At 40.1% G+C, this 25523-nt stretch overlaps 2 protein-coding genes across 4 annotated transcripts in view; both read right to left on the reverse strand.

Moving 5' to 3' along the window:
• Nucleotides 1–25523, reverse strand: part of LOC145442493 (terminal nucleotidyltransferase 4B-like) — a 129722-nt gene that overhangs the window by 86676 nt on the left and 17523 nt on the right. The gene's annotated exons all lie outside the window — the stretch shown is intronic.
• On the reverse strand, nt 1091–20625 carry LOC145442311 (uncharacterized). Of its 3 annotated transcripts, none has more exons than XM_080320204.1 (16): nt 19905–20625; nt 19749–19847; nt 18145–18218; nt 17461–17527; nt 16264–16732; nt 14934–15213; nt 13924–14162; nt 12951–13122; nt 11459–11608; nt 8621–8824; nt 6624–7958; nt 5985–6168; nt 5128–5259; nt 4135–4406; nt 3749–3813; nt 1091–3658 (listed from the first exon to the last, which is right to left on the reverse strand). In XM_080320204.1, the coding sequence occupies exons 1-16, from the start codon at nt 20052–20054 to the stop codon at nt 1818–1820; spliced, it is 5733 nt and encodes a 1910-aa protein (XP_080176330.1). In that variant the 5' UTR covers nt 20055–20625; the 3' UTR covers nt 1091–1817. The 3 variants fall into 3 exon arrangements, with proteins under 3 accessions (XP_080176330.1, XP_080176331.1, XP_080176332.1); XM_080320205.1 differs by having other exon boundaries at nt 18145–18215; nt 19905–20621; XM_080320206.1 differs by having other exon boundaries at nt 8639–8824; nt 19905–20621.

A 25523-nucleotide genomic window follows, 5' to 3' on the forward strand; every position in this document is an offset into this window, starting at 1 on the left:
CAATACTAGCCAGTCTTCAGGATTACCGGACCACGACCTAACATCGACCTCGCCCTCCGCCACATGCCACCCCATTTTGTCGCTCGCGTCTTATATTCTCTGCATTACTTTTCATTCAGTGTGCATGCCTCTTATTTACTTCGCCTAGGCTAAGGTGGGTGTCTGATCTTAATGGCTACTCCAAGTTGTTTCGACACCCTCCTATCTTTTCATTGTATCGCAGTCTTGTGAACGATGAAAATATTAATATACCTTACTGACTACCGAATACTGTGCATGCATATTTTCTGTACCACCATCACTGCCATGTGTGATGTATATTGGTTGGATGAAAATAAAGACTCTCTCTCTCTCTCCAATTTTGCAAGAATCAAGTGGTTGCTGCTCTAGTATTCACGGTGTTTCGATATAGACCTATGCGGTCTGCACTCCTACTTCTATTGCAATCCTGCGATGTTTTGAACTGTTATTCTGATTCGCTCAGAGGTGGTCAACAACGAAGTAGGCGCTACTCCAGCAGCTGCCTCCTATAGTTTCACTTCTACTGGACCGTTTCAGTTTTTTAGACGAAACTAGGCCTAGAATACTTATTTTTTTACTTACTCGGAAACGGCTGTTTCGACTTGTGCTAGAATAGAAATGTATCGCGGTATTTCTAACATAGTATTAAAGATGACTACTTTGACTGATCCAAATTTTGCTCCAAGCTTACCTGGACTAGAATCTTTAACCACTATGGGCTGCTACTGATCCAAGACTTGAACAGATAATTGTAGTTGTCTACTTGAAGCGAAATACCGGTAATCTAATTTGTGAAAGGCTTGGTTGCTCTCATTCCAATCCAATTTCTGAAAATGCTACATTTGCCATCCTCATGCTTACGGGAACGAACTCTGATTTGATACGAACTAAACCCGGTTCAAAGTTTTCACGAATGCAGAAATTTAATATTAATCTAATTTGGAAAAATTCGGTAGCTATCTATTCAATTCTAATCTAATTTGAAAAGGTTGTCAACCACGACTGACCCCTCCTTCAGCCAACACTGACGTTACGAACTCCTTACCCCAGCGTCCGCCGACATCTCGAATAGGCGAATAGTTTTTTTTATTCACAATAACTCGTAAAAATAGAATTTAAAACAGATCGCCTGAGCAGCATCGTTAACATTGCAAACGGCCGACATCAAACCGCGAATACAGAGCCGAAACGAGCTCCGACCAGCACTGCCTGTAATAAATAAGTTAGCGAGTACGAAAAATGAGATTTGTACAATGCTCAAAACCGAGCGCGACTGCAAGCTCATCAAAATCGTGACGGAATGCATGATACGGTTCTATCGGGGGCAGGTAATAATAAAACTGACACGAACCGTGGGGCGGCGAATAGAAATAGGTAGAGTGCACACAAAGCAAATTCAGGTTTTCCTTGTCAGGGCTGGGCAAAATTGATTATGAAGCGACTATCGCGCATTCAAGTGTGAAAGATGCGAAGTTCGCACAAGTACCTTTTATCCGGTCATAAAAAATAGAGTGCCAGTGCTACATGACATTTAAGATAATTGGGTGTTATCTCGACCATTGCACTGTGTGACAATGCTGTTGGCTGACCACGACTTTACAGATATGTCATTTCCAGTGACACTCATAGCTTTTGTGCTACATGTTTCGTACGCTGCGATATGACAAATCCAAGTTTAAAGGCTCCCACAGAGGAAAATAGTATCGAAAATATCATTTTTGTTGATGAATCAACTCTTAGTGGCTAGGACAGTATCATTTCAGTGCTCAAACCACCGTGCCCAGCCCCGCCATTTATCAAGCATACAACGTAGCCAGTCTGTATTGCGGCACCAGACTTTGTATCCTTTTGAGTTTGTCTTTCGGAAAGGGCGACAGAGACACGGACATGTGCATGGACAGGTCAATCTCCGGCGAAAACCTGATATTCTGCGCTATTTTCCAAGACTTGTGAGGTTTACGAAGCCGTCTGAGTCTGCGTTCGATTTTCGCGATTTTTCGGTAATTATTAGTCCTCGCCGGGCCAGGTTTACGTTTCGCCACCAACGACGCCAATTTTTTCTCCAACCTATACTTGTAGCCCATTTGGGGGTTGTCGGCGAGCATTTTTTTCCAACGCTCCCTCTTTCTCGATTTTTCGGAGACTTCGCGGTCGTTTAGAGGTTGCGGAAACAAGAACTCTTTGGCCGCCTCCTTTTTTTGCTGCCCGGGCCTACCCCCGGTCCTGTGCCCCACGTTCCGCGAACGCACTTTGGCCAAACCGAAAGTCAGACCCGACGAGGCCGGATTTTGCACCGATTTTTCGGGGTTATGCAAATGATTACCGGAGGGGGGATTTTCAAACGGTTTTGTAGACGTGGATTTCACAGCAGAAGTACAGCTAGAATCTTTTGATTTAGTACCAGAATTAGTGATCGGAAATTTTGGATTTTTAAATTTTCGCAGTAGTTTTTTCTGATTTTTGGACATAGCGCTGCTGTGACCAACCCCACGTTTTTTGGGTACATTTGGCGGCTGCGTTTTTGATTGTGTTTTCTGAGTCACAATTTCCTTCCCTACTTGTGGTTCATGGTTTGATTGCGGACCACCGACCAACGGTCCGGAAACATTGCGATCAGAATTATTTTTCGTAAATTTGTGCGATTCCGAAATTTTATTTCGTTCAAACTGCGTTTTTTCCAAAATGTCACCTCGATCGAACGGTTGTTTTTGTGGGGGCGTTTCTTTTAAACGGGGTTCGGAGCAAACCGAGTCAGAATCCGAGTCTGTGAGGGAGCCTCCTAAAGACTGGGCTCGAGTCGGCGATGGTTTTGAGAAACTCATTTTTAATTTTGGTATCTTCTTGGGGGGTTCGGGTAGAAAATCGTCGGAATCGGACGAGTCCGGTACTCTCGGATGGAGTACTTTCGGGGGTATCGGCTTTTTTGGTTCTTCTTTGCTTTTTTTGCGTCGTTTTTCGGCCGCCTTTTTCTTGGGTTTCTCCAGTATCTTGATTTCCGCGTTTGTTGTGTCATTTTTTGTTGTTTCTGTCAGATTTTTCTTTGGTTTCTCCGGTTCTTGCGTCCTGATTTCTGCGTTTTTTGCCTTTTTCTTGATTTCTGCAGTTTTAGCATCGTTTTTAGTTCCATTTTTAATATCCGGAATTTTCGCATTATTTTTTTCCGCACTTTTCGCATCGTTTTTTTGCTCATTTCCGGCAAACATGACGTCGATCAAGGATCGGTAGCAAAATTCGCAGGAATATTTTTTGACTTCCACGTTTTCTTGATGGCACCCGGGGCAGATAACGGGCCGTTTTGATTTCGTTGGTTTGTTGCAGTGGGGGCATCTGAACAGCGCGCAGCTGATCGTGACCTGACAGTTCGGACACGGCTTGGTCCTGGAGAGATTAAGAGGCGAAAACGGACCCTCCTCCTCTTGAGTCGTTTTTGGGGTGTTTGTCCCTGAATTCTGTGGATTTCCAGAGTTTGTGGAGGGGACAGACCTGTTTTGCTGCGTTTTCGTTAAGTTTTCGGGAATTCTTGTCGATCTTTGGGGGGGACTCTTGGGTCGGGGCTCGTGTGCCACTGTTCTGTGGTTTTGGGTCGATTCAAAATTTGCCTCGACTTCGACAGGATTGTGCTTTACGATCGTTGGGGCTGAAAGAGAAACGATGAATACTTACTACATTGATACTAATTACTAGAGAATAAAAGTAATGAAGTCTTTAAAAAAATTAATATACTTACCCGACGCGATTCTCTGTTTATTCATCTCGCCACCAACGATCGAAGTTGCCATTTCCGTTAAATCTCTGAAAACCAAATTCTCACTTTTCATCGCTTTCCGACCAATCCATTCTTAATTTAAAAATAGTTGGAACTCAAAATTTTTGAAAATTTTAATTCAAATTTGTCAGTTTCCATCTCTTTCGAACAAATTTCTTTCCCAATTTCATAATACTTGATTTTCAAAAATCCCCAAAATTCAACAATAATTCCAAAATTTCTCTGAAAACTCAATTGCCGGTTTTCATTTCTTTTAAAAAATTTGATCAATTTCATAATAATCGAAATTCAAATTTTCAAAACTTTATTTCATAATAAAATTAGAAATTTTAAACTCAGAAACACACCTCTGAAAATTGCGATCTTTGACCGCACCGGCCACATCAATCAGCAGCCTTTTAATCTCCTCCAGCGGTATATTACAGCGCTGCCAAGTCTTGACCAGCGCGTCCAAAAAAGTCTTCAAACAGGAGAGAAGCCTGGCGTAACTGTCGGGCGCGTCCAGGCTGATTCTGTTCAGCCAGTCCTTGAATTGCGACAGAGTCTCCATGATCAGTTGCCGCAGGTGGCTCGGAAATTTTGAGACAGAAACCCACACTTTGCTCCAATGCGACGACATCTGCAATTACAGGATAAAACTAGAGTCAATATTCCGTAGTCACCACACTGGGATTTCGTCTATTGGCACTGGTACTTAAAAATGAGACCAGAAACTGCTAAAAAGTGATGAAAATTAGTATAATATAAATGTGAACTTATGAACTATTCGATATCACCAAACAAGAGTTACGGTATAAAAGGTGGGTTTAACAAGACTTTAACTGGAAACTGAGAACTCAACACAATGACATCTACTCGGACTTGGACTCAAATACTATGATTCTCTGCTCGCTGACTTGGACTTGACTCGGTGGTGAATTGAAAATACCTCGACTTGACTCGAGTCCAAACTATAGAAGTGAGATTGACTTGTGACTCGGAGCCTTGTGACTTGGTTACAACCCTGACCACGGGAGAATAGCTTATTTTGAAATAACAACAACAATATTTTGAAGCTGAACTGAATCCCAGCCTTTCAAAATGCTTTACTTTGCGTTCCTCCGAAATCTCAAATCGAGCCCCAAATCGTGGGCCGCAAAATATGATCTCGAGGGCCACGTGTTGGCGACCCCTGCTGTAAATAAAAACCGTTGAGGCGGAAGTAGTCACAAACACAACCAATTGAATACGCAGCCCAAGCGGGCAAAACTTTCGAGTGCTTAGCAAAAGTGAAAATACTTTGGATACTGACTAGTGACTACGGTAGTTCATATTACAACATGCAGTCAAGAGCAACTCACCCTAGAAGCGCATGATGTGCACGTCAACCAACTCAAGGTCTCGACGAGGCAGAGTCTTCGGCTGTCCTCCAACAAGCTCGCTTTCATTTCTCGAGACTCCGCGGAATCTACCGAGTCGAGGAGAGCGGTGATCTGAACGTTGACTCGTATTAGTCTGTTTTGTGGTACGAAACGCAGAATATTGTCATAAAAACCTCGTTATAAAAACCTTGTTCTAGTTGCAGATTTCAAAACGCGAGTAGTTCTATGTTGCTAGGTTTGAGGAGTTCCGGTAGACAGTAGTTCTAGTTTCACGTTTTCAAAAGTTGATAGTTTTAGTTGTGAGTTTTAAAAAGAGAGTAGTTCCAGTTGTTAGTCCCAGTTGCGCGACTTGAAAAGTCAACAGTGCTAGTTCTCAGTTTTGAAGAGAGAGTAGTTCTAGTTCTAGTTGCGCGATTTGAAATGTCAATAACGTTCTAGTTCTGAGTCTTGAAAATTGAGTGGCGGTACTAGTTCTAGTTGTAAGTTTTGAAAAGTGAGCATTAGTTAAGCACTTGGAGAGTCAAACAGTTCTAGTATCGGTTAAGAGTTTTGAAAAATGAGTGGACACGGTGCATCTAGTTCTAGTTGCAAGATTTGACAAGTGGGTAGTTCTAGTTCTAGTTGTGGATTTAAAAAAGTGTGTAGTTCTATGTCAGGTTTTGGTTGCGAGTTTGGAAAGGTCAAAAGTTCTAGTGGCAAGGTTTGAAAAATGATTAGCTGTAGTTCTAGTTGCAAGTTCTGAAAAGTTCTAGTTCTAATCGCGAGCTTTGAAAATTGAGTAGTTCTAGTTGTAGTATGTTTTTTGTGGAACGAAACTAGGAAATTTCGTAGCAAACCTCGTCTGGTATTTTCGAGCTGGTGGCCTTTGTGGCGTCGTCCTCGCATGAGTGGTTTTCTTGGAAGTGCGTAAACAAGAATTTGAACTCTTCACGCCGTCTGGACGACCAGAGGAGAGAGAGTAGGAGAGAGAATTCTTCCGCTGATCCAGAAAAGCAATCCGAGCCGGCCGACTCCGATTTTCTAAGAATACATAAAAATGGGAAAATGAGCAAAAAATTTCGAATTTCCGAAACATGGTAAAGATATTAAATGGAGAAATGAAATACAATGAAGTTTATGTGGTTTTCAACGATTTTCAAACTTTCAAATTTAAAAGAATCAGACAATAAAATAATATAATCAAGATAAAAGCGATGGTTTTTCGTTTTTTGCAAGAATGGAACCTTCAATAGAGCAAAAAGAAAAAAATAAGGTATGAAAGAATTTAATGAAAATTATAAAATAGAGGTCACCATGAAACGATGAATTTTTGTAGTCTTCGCAAATTTTCATGCTCACTTGAATTTGAAAACAAGTAAAAAGATGAGAATACAATATAAAGTGAAATTACAAGAAAAAATCGAACAAAAATTTTAAATTACGGAAAAACATAAAACGATGATTTTTTTTCGGTTTATGCAGATTTTCTTACTCACTTAAATTTCTCCATGAGAAACCGCACCAGTTTGTCGCAATGTCGCGGCCACTCGTCGGGTACGACCGACCTCGAAAGCTCCACGATCCGTTTCGAAGTGTTTAAAAAACAAGCCGTTTTCACCACGTTCTTAAAATGCGGGACAGAATCCGCCGACAAAACCAGTTTCCGGTCCAGGAATGGTTTCAGCAAAATGTCCTCGATCCAACGAGATTTCGGGGCCAGGAAATTCTTGTCCGTTCTCGGAAGTTCTTGAAATAGCCGGTTTGAAAACTCGGATAATACGCGAACCACCGTTTTTTTGATGGGTTCGATCGAACAAACCCATGTGGGCTTTATCAACGCCGATAAAAAGTCAGACACCAAATCGAGCGGGCAAAATTTTACGGCGTCACAAATGACGGTGTCTTGAATTTGAGCGATAACTCCGTTATTGTTGTCGCAAAATTTTGTCAACCAGCTCAGAAAAGCAGAATCGTGATAACTCATCATTGTCGCTTGCGTCAGCAGCAAAAAAAGCGCCCATTCGTTATTCCGATAAATTTCCACCAATTCCCTCCTGTGGTGAGACTCTAAAAATTGCCGGTTACGAACCACAAAATCGACCACGCAGATTGACGCCACCAGCAAGTGTACGCGCGGGTCTCTCGGCGATAAACTCTCCAAAAGGCGAGTCGCGCTGCCCTGATTCATTGAATCGTGCGCTAACGCAATCAAACGCGAACCTTGTTCGTACCAAATCCTAGTGTTACCAGGGTCTAAACTCGGAGATAACGGATTCCTGTTCACCCATTTTACGAGCCACAATATCAAAGTCACCGCGTCAGCGGGGGGCAGCTGCTTCTGATTTAAAATGAGCAGCACCAAAAATACCGTCGCGTCAGAGTCAAGACCTCCGATTTGACTTGTCCGCGGCTCGAAAGACTCAAACTGCATATCGGCAGATACTTGAGTCAAAGCGTTTAAAATTCTCAATGTAAACCCCATCGGAAAATCCCGGTGAATGTCTCCGAGCTTGTCGTTCTTCCACGGTAATAAATCCATCAAATGCACGACTACTTCTTTAAATCTCCCTCTGTGCGCGGAGCAGAGCAGTTTCCAACGGTCCATTTCTTTTAAAATCGAGTCGTCGCGCGTCGCCGACACCAGCTTGACCGTTCTCAAATAGCGAAGCATTTGCAAGAATTTGTTCTCTCGGTCCAGTTTCTCTATCCTGTGTCTCACGGTTTCGGGCGTTTCTTGCAGCTGGTCGCGGCCCTTGCTGCTCCCGGTCGAGTTAGACCCGGACATGACGGCACGCAGCAAGAGGTCGTCCCAGTGTCGCATCGCCTTGAACCTGAAAACGAAATTCTTTGAAATACAGCATTCGAGACAAACTTGTGCCGATCTCGCTTTTTGACTAGCGAGTAGTTCTAGTCCTAGCCGAGGATTTTGAAAAATCAATAGTACTAGTTGTAGTTGCGCATTTTGAAAAACGAGTGGTTCCAGTTGGTAGTTTTGGAAAGCGAGTAGTTCTAATTCCAGTTGTGCATTTCAAAAATACAGTAGTTGTAGTTCTAGTTCTGAAAATTGAGTGGTTCTAGTTCTAGCTGAGCATATTAGAAACTGAGTAGTTCTAGTTCTAGTTGAGCATTTCGACAATTCAGTAGTTCTAGTTGCGCATACTAGAAAGTGATTAGTTCTACATGCAAATTCCGAAAAATGAGCGATTCTATAGCTATAACTGCGCATATCAGAAACTGAGTACTTCTAGTTTCAGTTGCGAGTTTTGACAAATGAGTTGTTGTAGTTCTAGGTCTCAAATTGAATAGATGTAGTTGTAGTTCTAGTTGTGCTTGCGAGTTCTGAAAATTGAGTAGTTCTATTGTTCTAGTTGCGCAATGCGTATATTAAAAAGTGAGTAGTTCTAGTTCCAGTTCTGATTGTTCGTTTTAAAAAGCGAGTAGTTCTAGTTGAGCAGTTGAAGCATTTTGAAAAGCTAGTAGCTTTCAGAAGCACCATTTGAGAACATCCCACTTTTTCATGATCTTGTCCAGCTGCAGAGGCTTCACCGAATCGTTAACAGACTTCCTGACCGCGTCAAGAAAGTACGGGGGCGCTTCAAAGCGAGTGAGTATCGCGATGAACGCGGGTTCCAGATGCTCCTCGATCAGCAGGGGGAAATTGCACTGGCACCGCACGTCAGGGTTGGAGTGTGCCCGACTGAAAACAAAACCAACTCGAGAATAATAATATTGATACGAAATACTACTAACTGATTACGAGGGCTATTTTATTTGACCAAAAAACGAAGAATTTTGACCTGGAAAATCAAAATTTTCACTTTTTTTACATTAAAAACTAAATTTTGACCTCATGTATGTAAATTAGGTGTTTTTACACATAACATTAGAATTGCTCTACTTATCTTCATTTCTGGTTGGTACTGTATGTCGTTACGGAGTAGTTTGGCTTGAAAAATACAAACGAAATGCAGGCTTCAAAAAAATTTTGACTTTGAAACCAATTTTGACAATTTTTTGACCCAACGCTACAATTTTGACTCATTTCCACAGTTCAAAAAAAGTCGCCGTACTAATTACTTTACAATTGGAACGATTTGAATTATTTCGGAATTGGAAAGAAATACAACACAAATCAACTTCACGTCGTACCCAATCACAGTTCAGAATTAGAATGACCTGGTCCTGAATTTGCTAATTCAACTGATTTCCGAATCAGAACGAAACGCAACAATAGTCAGGTGCATATCAAATTTGAGTCGATCCTCATAATTGCAGGAATGACAAATGTCTATACCAGTGGTTCCCAACGTGGGCGATATCGCCCCCCAGGGGGCGATTTGTCGGTCCAGGGGGGCGAAAATAGCCAAGGGGGCGATAGGGGGGCGAAAACGGACAAAGGGGGCGATGGCGCGTTGAAATGGCTATTATTGGCGTCCATGACCGTAACTGCCACACCCAAAACCCCAATTGGGATGGGGGCCCGAGCTCGAAGGGGGCCCACAATTCTATCGTGAATTAACATTAATTATTGTGGAAATTTAGGCAACTTTTTCAAAAAATTTCCGCGCTGCGCGCCTTTTCGTGGTCTCATATTTCTTACTTATTGGATACCCTTCCTCCAAGAAATAATATGCAGGAGTTATAGAAATGGGCATCTCGGCGTCAGTCATTATCACACCATGACGCACCAAGACATATGAAGTCTCAGGCCATGTAACATGCGACTCCGAGAAGGGTGCCATAACGAGAAAACCTTAGAAAAGGACTGCCTTTATGCTGACCGACTTCGATATATATACGATAAACATATATATTTAATTGTCAACAGGCGCCTAAATGGCTGGCGCCAAATGTTCCTGTCCTGGCAATCAGAACCCCACAAAAAATGCCATCTCACAGAGAAAAATAAAATGGCCTGTGCAGACATACCAATTCGAAATCACGTGAATCTTTTAGTTTACTATGTATGGGCGATTTGGATATCTTTTGACATCGCAGATAGGCCACGAAATGTCATTACGTAACAAAGTCATTATACCCACGGGTCCGCCCGAATATGTTCAATTATTATTTACGGGCCCTACATTTTCTAAGACACATCACTCAGCTTTACCGGTAAATCTGAATACATGAGCAGAGAGAGAGGATAAGAAATTGACAGCAATATATATGCAATTCCCGATCATATTGACCGATTCAATCATAATGATGGAAATTTTTTGCGCGTAACTAATGAGTCCAACAATTTGTGCTGAGAAGTAGCGGTGAAGAGGTATCGGGGGAGTTGGGTATGAGGGGTGCAGAAGTTTGCTTTATCGCCCTATGGAGGGGGGTCAAGACCAACGTATTGGGGGAGGGGGTTGACGAAGTGCTGTTATGGTCCTTTTGGAATCAAGTCGGAGAAATCACCTTTTTTGTTACTCAACTCACCAAAATTTTGCTGGGAAAGTGAAATTTCGAGGTCGAGCCGAAAAGTTGACCTTTTTTCTTAGTTAAATCGCCGGTGATTTCAGTCTGTATGCCCATTTTTCGGTTCCCAATATTTGGGGGGCGATGATCGGTGTGGAGTTTGAAAAGGGGGCGATGAGTCGAAAAAGGTTGGGAACCACTGGTCTATACGGTAGGGTTGGACAAGAAAAAACTTGTCCTTCAGATTTCACTGGCTACTTGATAAAATTGTTAGGTTGGTGAAAAAAAAACGCTGCACACCAACTTTGGCTCCATTCCAACCAGTAAAAGCGAGATTCATGCGGTAGAAAGTTTTGAATTTATCATTAAAAAAATTTAAAAATTAAATTTCAAAATTTTTCTGCCGACCCCATAAAATTGTTTGGCTGTCAGTAGAGATGATGCACACCAAATTTGGCTCAGTTCCAACCACTAGAAGCTTAGAAAAATTTCTAATTCCATGACTTTAAAATAAATAATCAAACCGTAAATACTATTTTATTCAAATCCAAATTTTTCTACTGCAATAACTTCGCTTCTAGTGGTTGGAATTGACCTAAATTTGGTGTGCAGCGTCTTTTTAACCAACCCAACAATTTTATCAAGTACCCAGTGAAATCTGAAGGATTTTTGAACGGCCCTACAATGTCCAGTAATCTTGGCACGTTTCGCACGATACTGATCTCATGTAGCATTTTCAGGAAAAGCAGAAATGAGACTTGATGAAAAGAGAGCGTTGAAACAATTCACAAATTAGGCCATATAGACAATTGGCTCTAATTAGTGTAATTATACAATTAGAATGATCCAGTTGTCCAAGGCACCAAATGGCAGTTCTCCTGCCCTACTAATATCAAATACTGCCACCAACACTACGACTCACAGAGTTTGGTTGAAGTCCGCCGGGCGTTGGGAGCAAAGCTCAGACAAAACCGCATCCAGACATATCAGAGCCGTGATTGGTCGGTCCTGGATGTACTTCTCTTTGATCTCTTGCCAAATGGACAGTGTCTTCTCACGGACTGGTTGGTAGCTGCCAAACAAACTCCTTTGAATATACTGAATATATTATTGAATTGAAACAAAGTATTTACGACTGGCAGAGATAAGGCATTAAGATTAATCGTTGCACACTTTCAAATCTGCATCAGTGCTTAATTTTACTCTGAAAACCCAATAATTGGCTAGTACTCTCTTTCTGTACATTTTCAAGAAAAAATTCCATGGGAACGAGTTAGAAACATTCTACTTCTGCATCTTTTAAGCCCAGAGCTAGTGCGAGACATGGTAAAATTACCTATTTTCGGCTAGTTCTCGGAATTCGCATGAACGTGAAATTATGACGGAAGTGTTTTATTTGATATAGAGATACAGAGAATTGGATAGAACATTGTACACATTTATTTATTTATGTTTGTTTGCTTTATATCGTTGATATATATATACATCGACTTTCAATTAAATAAAAGGGCAAAAGAAAACAGGAAACAAAAGAACAACAAGATAGGCTAGTCAGTTTTGGGCTCTTGTTAAGCGCCTCCATCGTGGGCGTCTTCGAGCGACAGCCCGCGTTGCGCTAGTTCGGTCTCTATTGTGCGACAATAGAGATCGTTGATATACAATTCCCTACTAGTTGTCGGCGATCACCCCTGACGAGTGTTGGCCGAAAACTAAAAAATCGTTCCGCTATTCCAAATTAGATTACAATTAGAATTAGAGCTAGAAAGTTCTTTTCAAAGTTAGACTAGAATTAGAATGATAGCTAGTTTTTTTTCCAATTTAGATCAGAATTTGAATTACAGCGGCACCTTTTTTTCAAGTCAGACAACAATTGAATTATAGCTAAACAATTTTTTTCCTAATGACTCTAGAATTATAGCTATTTTTTTTTTTCAAAATACGCTAGAATTTGAATTTTAGCTAGTTTTTTTTCTTAATTAGATTAAAATTATAATCAGAATTGCTGAATTTGTGAAAACTTGGAAATTGACTCAAGTTCAGTTCTTATCAAACGGGGGTTGATTCTCGTCAGCGCGAGAATGGAAAATGTCTGTACACAGAGCTTGGCACGGTGGCAGTTCTTCTGTAGCATTTTAAGGAAAACCAGAAATGATATGAGAATTAAGATCAGAGCATAGGAACATTTGACAAAATAGATAACAAGTAGATTACCAGCATTTCGCTCGTTTCGCACGGTACAGTTCTGTAGCTTTTTTCGGAAAAGCAGATATGAGATTAAAATGAAATTAGAGCATATGAACATTTCACAAATTAGACTAGGATCAAATTATCGTCATTTCGCTCCAACCAAGTCTGCGTCTTTTTAAGGCTTGACGAGATTCTATCTATAGCTGGCAGAGTGTTTTTGAACGTACTTGAACTTCTTCTTAGCGTCATGCACAACTTTGCAATGGATGCAAGGATCGTCGCGCGTGTTCCGATGGCAGAGACATTCGCACGGCACCAGATTGTATTCGCAAGGAGTCCCGTTGCGATACGTGATGTAACGTTCTCGGATCGCAATCATATACTGCAGTCCGATCTCTCCTGCAATAGCCAAATGATAATAATAATAATTAGAGCCCAACCTATTATGCGATAATACAGACTCGATACCATGCTTTGAAAAATACTTCAGTATCAACCATGAAAGGTAAAAAACATACTGGAAATTTGTGTCAAGTTATTTGGTACTGACCCCGTTTCTAGTACACCCCTGGCTACGCCAATGTTAGCCGCGCTGACTCTGAGCTAGCAATGGCTGAATGAGCATCACACAACAGGACAACGGCATCGCGATTCACAAAAAACGACGAGATGCGTTTCTCGTTGTTCGGAAACTAATTTTTTTTTCGAATGCGCCACTGGAACTACAACTATTCACTTTCTAAAACTCGCTACAAGAACAACCCACTTTTTAGAATTCACAACTAGAACTACTCACTTCAAAATACACAACTACAACTAAAACTACTCACTTTTTTAAAACTCGCAAATAGAACAAGAACTATTTGTTTTTAAAACTCGCAACAAGAAGTACCGACTTTTAAAATTCACAACTAGAACTGCTCACTCTTCAAAACTCGCGAACAAAACTACTCACTATTCAAAATGCGCCACTTGAACATGAACAAGAACTACTGGATTTTCAAAACGAGTTACTGGAAGTCTAGTCTAGTAGCAACACTGACTAATTTTAAGAGCTTCTCGGAGGTACAGAACCTCACGATACAAATAAAATAACCGCATTGAAATAAACCCGAAAAGATCTGGGTTTATTTCAATGGTATGAATACATTATTCGGTCTATAATTCATTCAATTACTCAATGATAGACTGGTGACCCACCCGATTGTTCAATCTCCGTCGTGATTTTATCGTTCGGCAGCCGATCGATGAGCGGGCTCTTTTTGACGCTACGCCTGGCTTTCCAGCAGCTGGCCCGGGCATGCCCGTTACAATGAGGCATGCTGGATTTGGTCCACTGCTCGCAGTTGGAGGCGGGCTTGTCGCAGACGTAGCAGAAACATTTCCCGCATTTCAACCCGTTCTGGCCCAGAGGTTGCGAGGCCACTGTGTCTACGCGTCTGGATATAAGACATTACCGGATTAGAGATAGGCAAATACAGATTTAAATTCAATTTAAATTCCTATGTGCCATAAATTTTCTAAACTTGCTGATTCTTACCGATTTTTGGACTGTGCATCCAAATATGTTAATAAAAATCCTCAATTAACTCTAGTTTAAAATATTTATGTTCAATTTAAACTACACTATTCATATTCAACAAAATTTCAAAAGTAGGTCAATTCCTAATTATGAATTCTAAAATGTAAATAAAATCGCCCATTAACTCTAGTTTAAAAGATTTATATTTAATTTAAATGACACTGTTCAACAAACTTTCTCAAACAGTCGATTCCTATGAATTTTTCGACTCAAAATGCCAGTTAAAGTTTTCGATTAAGCCCAGTCCAAAAGAGTAATTCTTTTTCATCTTTGTACGTGGATCCTCATAATGTAAAGTCCTGTTGTGGTCTACTGAATACAAAATCTACAATCTACGAACACTGTACTAATTGCATGCTTTTATATTTCAGTCGAGCATAAGCATTATGCATGGACTAATTAATTTATTTGTTTTATATCTATAATTTTCAAATGTATTATGAAATTCAGGATTCGACTTAAAAATAATGAATCAACATACAGAAAAGGGTTTATAGATTTATATTCATTACCATGAATAAAAACGTACAATATTAATAATTATAAATACGGAATTTTATTATTTATTAACTCAAGTTCATTTAATTTATTTAATGAAATATATAAAAATACGAAATCTTATACTGACTGAAAAGGGTGAATGGGGCAATCTGGTCTAACGTGGGACATGATCTCCGCTTCTTTATATCCGACAATCTCAATGTCAGAGTCAATAATCTCTCGAACGACTCGACCGGGGTCAGGCTTTGGCTCCGAACCACCGCCAGACCTCTGGGACTGGGGCTGGGCTGCTTTTGATTGTTGCATTACGGACGCATCATCATCACTATCGTAAATGATGACGGGTTCCGCTGCAGAGTTCACAGACGGAGTCTGGCGTTTCACATGCACAGGTGCTGCGACTGGCACTGAAATTAAACAAAATGTCATCATCCATCAATCACACAACTTGCACGAATCAGGGTTGATATAAGTTGAGTCATCATTTCCATTGACTCAAATTGAGTCGCGTTATTTTCTTGAAAATGGAAATTGACTCGACTCGTGTCACATTGTGTATTCATGTGTATTTATAGGCCTATGGAAAATGTATTTATAAAGAAAAGACATTTCAAAACTACTCAAAACTTGAAAATGACGGTCTGAAAGGTACCATGCACAAGTAAGTAGTTTAAAAAGTAAGTCAGGTCAATGGGTCACATACTTTTAGCAGTTAATTAGCAAGATGTCAAGTAGCGTGTAGACTCGAATTGACTCATGTTATAGTCTTAAATATCGAAAATGACTTTGAAGTCAGCAGTTTTACCTAACTGGTCTGAAATTGTCAGCAATATGGAACTGCGAACGAGTCAGCTATAAATTGGCTGCCTACTTTTAAAACCAAAGTGTTAACTGACCTCATTTTCATTTTACACAATCATTTTCGATTGGTTTGTGGGGTTGTAATTCTAGTGTGAACGGTCCTCAAAAAGGTTGAAAAGCACTGTATTATCTATTTGACATTATTATATTCTCTATTCACCTTAAAACTGGTAAATACATACCCAATATCCAGGGAGCAACCTACCAATCAGGAAAATGGGGAGATTGAAGTAAACTGAAGACCCAAATTGTTATTATATTAACAGCGGTCGATGGAAAATTGGCAAGGATTTTAGAGGTAGAGATGATTGAAATTGACGAAGCAATATTACAAAAGTGACCCTGTGATTTTTTAGTCCAAGGGTAAATTAGTCTATTGGTGCATTCACAGACTTTTTTCGAATTTTACAGGCTACTAATTGTTAGGTTTCATGAAAAAATGCTCCACACCAAATTTGGCTCAATTCCAACCAGTGGTAGCCTACTGTCGTACTAAAGTAGAATAGCATAATGAAATATTTCGTGGTAGAGTTGAAATAGTTGCTGATGACATTTATTATTATTATTATTGATTACTTAGTTGACAAAAAACTCACCTCCCGTGGGTGTGACCCTCCTTGGACTCTGCAAATCCTGACTCGTAGATCGAGTCCTCGCGATTGGGTACCCGGTCTGGTGCTCCTGACTCAAGTCTGGCCGTGCCGAAGTCTGCGGTCGAGTCGACGCCACATGTCCGCGGGCCGGGGAGTACAGCCCCGACATCAGATCGGCCCGATTGCCCGGTAGCACCATGTTTTGGAGATAATTGGGGTTCTGTGGGTGATAGTGGGGCGGGCTGGGTCCGGACGATGGTTTGTGTTGCCTGGGTATCATCATTTCGGGGCTTAAAACGTTTTGGCTTGGGGGAATATTCCTGTGGTTTTGAATACTCCTCGATCGCTCCAATTGGTCGGTTCTGGAACGCTCGTCTGCGAATCGCGTGCCTGCTTTGGCGGCTTGCATCTGCAGCAGTTCCGATTGCGTGGCTGCGATATGGTGCGGAGCTGCCTGTTGCTGCAGTTGTAGCTGTAAATGCGTTATCGCAAGCATTAGACCTGTGCAAGCTGCTGGTGCTGGATTTCAAAGGAGCGCAACTAGAGCTACGCTACTAACTTTTCAAATTGTGAAACTAAAACTGCAACCAGAACTAGTCAACTTTTAAAATGCGCAAATAAAACTAGATACTTTTCAAAATGTGTAACCAGAACTACTCATATTTCAAAATTCACAACAAAAACTACAACTAGAACTACTCATTTTAGAAAACTCGCAACTATAACTACCCACTTTTCAAAGTTCGCAAGTAGAACTAGACACTTTTCAATTAGAAATAGAACTACGGCACTCGCTTTTCAAAATATGTAACTAGAACTACTCGTATTTCAAAATTAACAACTAAAACTACTCATTTTACAAAACTCGCGACTAGAACTAGAACTAAATCTACTCATTTTTCAAAATTCACAACTAGAACTAGAATTATAATAAACGGCCGAAGCAAGACATTCATTTTTATTTTGATCTGTTTATCGGAGGGGCTTTCCACATGAACATCAGGACAACAAGAAGGACAGGACGGGTTCCGACACTCAAAACCCACCCCTGTCCGCACCGCTGTTAGTGGTGACGACTCTGAGCTAGCCATTGCTGCAGCAACATCACACAGCAGGTCACCGTATCACATTCACGTCAAATGACGACATATGCTTTTTTTAATGCGGATTTACAAGAACTACTCGGCTAATATCTCAAACCTGATGATTGATGGAGAGTAGAGATCGTAAAGTCTGGTCATTCGGGGTCAGCTGCTGATGCAGAAGTCTAAAAAGAGAGAGTCAGGTAGGGGGTTTGGGGTCGCTATACGTTGGACACCCGACACTTCATTGTGCGAAACAATGAAAAAGAAAACGTGAGCATGTGACACACGGGCGAATTTATACCCTAAAATTTAATACTTCCCTCAACCCTAACCCTACATGCAGAATTGGACACCAGAAAATTTTTAGCTTTTTGAAATTAGATTCGAATTATAGCAATAAATTTTTTCCAAATTAGATTAGAATTTATGAATTCGAGAAATCTTAAAAAAGGAATTCAATTACAAATTACAAAGAAATAAACAAAAATCAAGTTCAGTTCATATCAAATCTGAGCTCATCCTCATGAGAATGTCAAATGTCTGTGCAAAAAGCTCGGCCCGTTTGGTGTTATGTGTATACAGTTCTCCTGTAGAATTTTCAGGAAAACCAGGAATTAGATTAGAATTAAACTTGGAGCATAGAATCAATTCACAAATGACTAGGATCAAAATGAGATCATTGAAAACTTTCACAAAATTAGCTTGGCATCAGAATTAGAATTTTTCCTTTAGTTCGACAACTAGAAAATTGATAGTTTTACGAAATTAGCTACAAATGTAACAAAATGCGGCGCCCCACCTTTGGTGTTGTTCCTGTTGTTGCCTCACAGAAGGTCTCTGCTGCTGCTGTTGGAGCTGATTGTAGAAAGCCTGCTGGAAGGGAGCATGTTGACACAGTGAAAGATCACTTATTATGACGACACAGCAGTATGTACCTTTCATACGACCACAAAGAATACAACATCAGTTCTACATCACATTAAAGATGATTTTGTATTTTTTTTAACCATACCAATTTCATTACTCTTTGTGATAATGATGTGGGTTGATTACGACTCCACAGAAACGTCATTTCCACTAACATGCGTAGCTTTGCACTACCGTGAACAGGGGTAACTTTGGACAATTTTCCACAATGGAAATGCTAGAGTCTAGGAGAGGCAAGTTTTGTGTTTTTCAGGGGCTATGGAGCAAAGATTAGAATTAACTAATCCAAAATCTTCATGGTCATAAATAAGTGTACCTTATTTTTGTAAATTATCATGTGGCATGTGGGGTAACCTTGGAGGATGTAGTGTTTTGTATGTCTTTACACTCTATTGTTTATGAAATCTCTTACATGAGGCTTATTTGGTAAGAGTTGATGACAGCAGTGGATAAAACTGAAACAAAATAGTATACGTCTGGCCTATTGCATGATTTTTACCATCATCCCCTAAAAAAATAAAAATGATGTAGTTTATGAAGGCTAATTCCCCCCTTATCTCAATTTCCCCTCATGTCTTTCCCAATTAGGACTTATAAATAACATAAGGTGATAAGGGGGTATTCCACTGGCGGTGTCAGCAATCGACAGCAAACATTAAGCATGTTACGGTGATTTATTGCTGATTTCAAATATATTAGTATTCTTTAAAAGATGAACTTTCCCTGTCCTATGTCCTCTGATGGATATATTTTGTCGTAATTTACGGTATGCCAAATTCAGCAGGCATATCTTTAAGAGTATGTGATAGTTCTTAAAGTAGCTTCCACCCGTTCTCTCGGCTTATTGCCTACCCGTGTTTTACTTAATTAACCTGCTCATTCCATATTGAAACGCCATCAGGCAGGTCATAACAAATATAGTTGACGATACACTTTGACATAGATGAAGCAGAAACATTCGAGAGCTCTAAATATCACATTTTCCACTGTCCAAAGTTACCCCGTTCTGATAACATTCGACGGGGTAAATTTGGACATCACATTTTCTTATATAGATTCAAGGGTGAGCCCAATGAGATTTTTGCCATGGATCAAGACTACTTAGAGGTATCTGCTGCCAAGTTTTGGATCTATGACTCACATGCTATCTATGTTTGGTTATAAGAATTTCAACAGCCATCAATTTTGATGAAATTTACCCCTGCCATTAATTTATCAATGTTGGATCAAGTTTATCTGGTAGTGAAATGAATCCACCTTTAATTGAGACTACTTGTGGTACTGTTCGCTCATGAAAAAGAATTGGACATCCAGCGGCAACATATTTCCATCAATAGGCCTAACCATTTAAATCTTTTACTGCTTAGTGTCCAGAGTCACCCAGTTTTACGGTACTCGAATCATTGTGCTCACTGCTATACACGAGTAATTTATTCAAAACCAAAAGATTTGCAAAAAAAAAAAAAAAAACGGAACCTGATTCTGGAGAAATTGCGAATAATGCTGTTGAGTGAATTCACTTGGGTGGGGGGTCGGATGAATTCTGTGCTGCTGCAAATGCTGCACCCCAGGACCCTAGAAAACACGAAATTTATACAACACAACTCAAAACGCAAATTCACGGATAAAAACCTGTAACCCTTGTCCGTTGGTGAGGCCATGCTGGGGCGTGAAGTGGATCTGCCCCGGCTGGGTCAGATCGGCGTTTCTCTGCAGATTTGACGATTGGTTGCCCTGGGCGGATCGCTGCATGTAATGCTGGGGGTAGAAATTCCCATGCATTTTCAAATTCTACATCAATACCATGCTATCAACAACACGTGGCCACCAAGTGCAAAGTAAACTCTGAAAGATTCAAAATTCAATGAAACGTTACTTTTATCAATAGCTGTAAGCCAGGGTTGTAATGGCTTTACCCAAGTAACAATTTTTGGTTGACTCATCCGCAATCATTCGAGTACAAATCTTGACAATACACAAAGTGTATTTTCCGCTTTAAGAAAATGACTCGACTTGACTTGAGTCACTTGGTGTATTGTGGAGATTTGTACTCGAATGATTGCGGATGACTAGACCAAGACACATGACTTGATTCGAGTTATGTCTGTCAGTACTGAAACTGTCATTAATCTGTTGGAATAAACAAGTTAAGAGTGAGAAAAATGAGCATATTATGAACGCGAAGACTCAATATTGCCCAAGAGCTTTGAAACATTGAGTTGAACCTGACTTGAGCTTGGTAATGAACAGTGAACAATATGACTCCAAGTCCACCATTTGACTAGTCTCGAGTCAAAACTATAAAAGTAGGATTAATTTATAAATCGGAATCTTGCGACTAGGTTACAATTGCGCTGCAAGACAAAATAATAATCGATAGCAGGGATACTAAACTGTCATAAAACAAAAATCGACGATCCTCCCACTAGCTGTAACTACTAGAATAATAAATCTATTTCAATTATTGCTTTTGCAAATACTGCTTTACGCGATTTTCAATATAAAATATATAACTATACAGTTATACAGTACTACATTTGTATGGCTGGTGACGTCATATTTTGTGTTACGATAGTTGATATACGCTGTTCTTTCGAATTCTCTACTAGTTGCTGACGATTACCCCTGACGAGTGTCAGCCGAAAATATTCGGGTTCATTTCAATATGAATATACTATTCATTTTTATGGCTGTAAGTTAGTTCATGAGAATAATATTGAGAAAATTTGAAACTTTTGTAACTGGACCTTTGATGAAAATAGTCGATTAGCCCAGATATAGAGGAATAGATGAGATTGAATCTGTTGGCCAGTTTTCAGCGATAGAATTAATATTCAACCAGCGGCGATCGACCAGCTTAATGGAATAAACATGCCTGATCAGTGATTACTCCGGTGTCAGCCAGCAAGCTTTGTTACAAACAAATTCCTACTCTTCTTACGTTTCGATCACAACTTTCAAAATAGCAACGTGAGAAAATTGCGCTTCTAATGCTTTATAATAGAAGTGAACACAAAAGAATAGAGTAAACACGGCAAGAATCTAGAAATGATCAGTAATTACGACTGGGAAAAACCGAGTGATTGGATTCTGAATATTAGGCTACGAGTTAATTGGAGTTAGAGAATCACTCATTACGACATCACAACAGTATGGATGCTGTGGAAAGTTCAAATACACACATTGTATACGACCACAAAGAATATAATGCTGGTTGTACACTGTACATATTTTTACCATGCCTATTTCACTGCGATTTGTGACAATACCTACGTATCTTGTTGAAAAATCGACAAGGAGCTTATCATGATAGTGCTTGAAGAAATCATCTGTCACTACTCGACCCGAATTATTAGAATTAATACTCGATTCATATTTGAGTACTCCAATCATTGTGCCCAGCCTTATTAGAAACATGAAAACATACTCTTCTTACTCATTACCAGGCGGTCATAATCGACAATTTTCAAATCTAAAACTATTCAACTATTGATCAGCAGGTAATCTATCGCTACGTGCATTCTTGATCAATGGTGATTATTTTTTCGACATAATGGGTTCAAGAATTGTTGCCACCACAGACGAATCGCATTCAGCCTCTTACAATGCTTCTGCAAGAACATGCAATTGCAAGTGCACAACTGAACATGGCAGTTGGTAAACTCAGTTTTTGATATCTAGGTAATATCATAATGGTCTATTTTGCCTATATATCATAGAAACTGAATATAGTACCTACTATCTAGCTATAGATTATGATGGCTAGGAGTGCGGTATAATGCTGAAGAAACTCGTGTTATTATCCCAATATTCATTAATATTACTATTTCTGGTTAGCATATAACCTCCTAAAGAAACACTTTCAATCTCTCTGTGACTATATTGTACAATTTGTTCCATTCAGCATTATCTGATACCTTTTTATACAGATTAGTATACATCGTGGAATCAAAGTACTTGAAACTTAACTTGATGTAAAGTTTTGTATTCTAGCTAAGATATGGGTGAAAAGAATTATGAAAATTTACAAAAATTTATCTTTCAATAAGTTTGAAAAATGGATCTTAAAATTTGATAAAATGGACAGAAGCTGCTTTGATTCCACCGCGACGACATGTGCCCGGACACAAGCTTTACAATGCCATCAAAAAAAGCATTCCAAGACTAGTAGTTTTATTGTAGCTCCCGGAGTATATCGAACATTTGAGTAACTTTTCGTACGATTTGGCTACCGTACCTTTATAAATGTAAATACTTCAAAATTACTCAATTGAGTTAATGGCCTGGATCCAAGAACAGAGTCTCGTGTATTGTAGTAGTAAAGTAGAAGTAGTGCCTTGGCGACATTGTCAACATTGACAAAACATACAAAACATCCCCGATCAGATAGCGTAATGGTTAAGCATCCGGCTTCTTGATTGGTAGGTCGTGGGTCCGATCCCCGGCCGGGTCAGACCAAAGACCTGATTTAGTAACACTGGTATCCATGGCTTCCCTGCTTGGCGCTCATGCATTACTGGGATAGCGTGGAGGGGTGGTGCAAGACTTAGAAAGCCGTACAAGGCTATATCTGTACCTTCCTTGTCCAGCGGCATATGCACAGCACAGGCAATGTGGATATAAAGCTCTATCAGCTGTACCAGCTGTATCACCCTGTGGATATAAAGCTGTATCAGCTGTATCACCCTGTGGATATAAAGCTGTACCAGCTGTATCACCCTGTGGATATAAAGCTGTATCAGCTGTATCACCCTGTGGATATAAAGCTGTATCACCCTGTGGATATAATATTTTCAATTACTTCAACTTTGAGAATCATCGCTGCTCCCATATTATAGACAACCCGTACCGAGATTCACCCAGAGAGGTATCACTCTGTAATTAGTATCAGGTCTATACTATGTCTGGGATGCACGAAATAGTCTAGTAGGCTGTCACACATTTAGTGAGTCAGCTCTTCTCGCCTACACGTGCTAAGAAAGAGAAATTTCTATATTTCATGATTGAGTCGGTCAATATATGATCGGGCAGTGCATAAAGATTGCTATCATTTTTTTACGTCTCTCTGCTCACGTAATCTAATTTAGGCTACCGACCGGTAGAGCTGAGTGAGGTGTGTTTGAAAAGGTAGGACCCCTCGAATAATAATTAATTAAACATCTCCGGGTGTGTATACCCGTTGGCTGGAACGAAACAGCACTTCGTCAGGCTCCCCAAAAAACCTTGAATCTTGGGCTCCTATAGAGTGATAAACCACCCCCCATCGCGTTGTTCGCTTTTGCCACAAAATTATTGTTGTACTGTTTAGTGACCCAGCGTGAAGCGCAAAAATTTTCAATAATTCATGATAAAATCGGCCTATAAGATCGGGATACAGCTGATACAACTGTGATACAGCTTTATATCCACAGGGTGATACAGCTGATACAGCTTTATATCCATAGGGCACACAGCACATCATGCACTCATTGCATATGCGCAGATCGTGTGTATGTGTATCATGAGTCGGTGTATATGCCGCAAAAACATCAAGGACAAAAATAAACTACGTCCTTCCTTCCTTCCTACATCACATAACCCGGACTGACAATGAGAGAGAGTTATCATCGTGAAAAGTAATTACAAAATAAATAGAAAATTCAGGCATGTGATTCAAACTAAAAATGAAGAGACTTTTTGGGGCCCTACGGTATAGCACCTTGATACAAATTTTAATAATAATATATTATATTAGTAGGCTATATACCGTATTACCTATAATCGTTACGTAAATATATTTTTAAAAAATATATTGTAAAATGTAAACTACAGATACAGGAAAGATTGACCGGTCGCAGTTACAGTTACATTTACATTGATGTAGTAGACTAAAACCTATTTTTACACGGATTCCAAAAATATAACTTATAATCTGGTCAGGGCCTTCACTTGATTCTCGCACAAGTAATCAGCAAGCCTCACACAATTTATTGCAGAAAAAGCACAGAGATTACTAAAAAAATACAACCTGGAAAACCGATATACGATGATATCAATGTATGTGTGCAGAAATCCCACAAATGGGTATTCTTATAGCTGGCGACCCGAGCACGAATTTTAATGAAACTGGTCTCAATTTGTAAGCTACGTTCGCATCTATTCGGCGCCTATTTTCAAGAGATTGCCATCCTGTTCCTGCGCCAGAGTGGAATTGGTGACAAAAGTCACGCGCAACTTTTCATTTAAATCCCTAATTATTCTACGGAAGAAACCCTTCTGTAACGCGCAACTTCTTGCCGAAAACAGCCACTAATTCCAGTCTGGTTCCTGCGGTATTTCGGAATCTTATTTTTATCACTGTTCACAGTGTAGTGAACTAGATGAAAAAGTAATGAAACGACTGAAACATCTACGCACATATCTAAAATAAATCGCTAACGGTAACAATATATTCATTGATATCCGCACTCGAATACATTCAGCACACTCGACCAAACTTTCATTAAAATACAATAATATGGAACAAAAACAATTTGTGCATTTTTGGCATTGGGGGTTCAGGCCATCGCAGCTCGTCTTCTCAACCCTGGGTCAAAGTTCACAGTGAAATATTATGGCTCGATCGTTTTCGCTCGGCGCCTCGATTTCATCCTATGAGTCGAATGTGGTTTGAAGGAGAATATATCACGCAACCATTTATCCTGTTGCAGCATGTAATCAAGACTGTAATGAAAGGTGAGGATGATGATATGAAATTTGATCGGGACAGCAGTCACTGACGCGTACCAGCCACAAGTTAGGCGTTGACGGCTTCAATGTAATCGATTTCGATTCAGTTCAGTTCGATTACAACTGAAAAGCGCGATTGCGATTCCGATAAAATGAAATTTTGGAAATTGTGGATTGCCTGGAGTAGTAATCACGATTGGGAATGCGTGGTCTTTTCATTAAGTGAGCAACTGAGCATGCCTCCTTTATTACGTCGCTTAGGCCAGGTTGATGTCTGATTGAGAAGACTACTACAAGTCGTTTCGATCGACACGGAACGTTTCAATCTTTCATTGTATCCAGGACCGTAACAGCACTTCGTCAGCCCCCCCCCCAAAAAAAAAACATTGGTCTAGCCCCCCTCCTCCCATGGGATGGTAAACTCAACTTCTAACCTAACACCCCAGGAACCCTCAGCCCGTCCGTTTTTTTGCCGCTACTTATCAGCGCGAAGCGCAAAAAATTCATATACTTCATATTTGAATCGGTCAATATCAACGGAAA

This window comes from Botryllus schlosseri, chromosome 7 (assembly GCF_051294905.1).
Source record: "Botryllus schlosseri isolate E-star chromosome 7, Bs_hap1, whole genome shotgun sequence".
In the NCBI taxonomy this organism is placed as follows: Eukaryota; Metazoa; Chordata; class Ascidiacea; order Stolidobranchia; family Styelidae; genus Botryllus; species Botryllus schlosseri.

Bases quoted from the DNA above. Each gene is read 5' to 3' on its own strand.
- LOC145442311 (XM_080320204.1), bottom strand. From the start codon at position 20,054: ATGCATGGGAATTTCTACCCCCAGCATTACATGCAGCGATCCGCCCAG. The intron at 18,219-19,748 runs GTTCCGTTTTTT...GCTCCCTTCCAG, and splicing joins CGCAATTTCTCCAGAATCAG to CAGGCTTTCTACAATCAGCT. The intron at 13,123-13,923 runs GTGGGTCACCAG...TGGCTATTGCAG, and splicing joins GACGGAGATTGAACAATCGG to GAGAGATCGGACTGCAGTAT.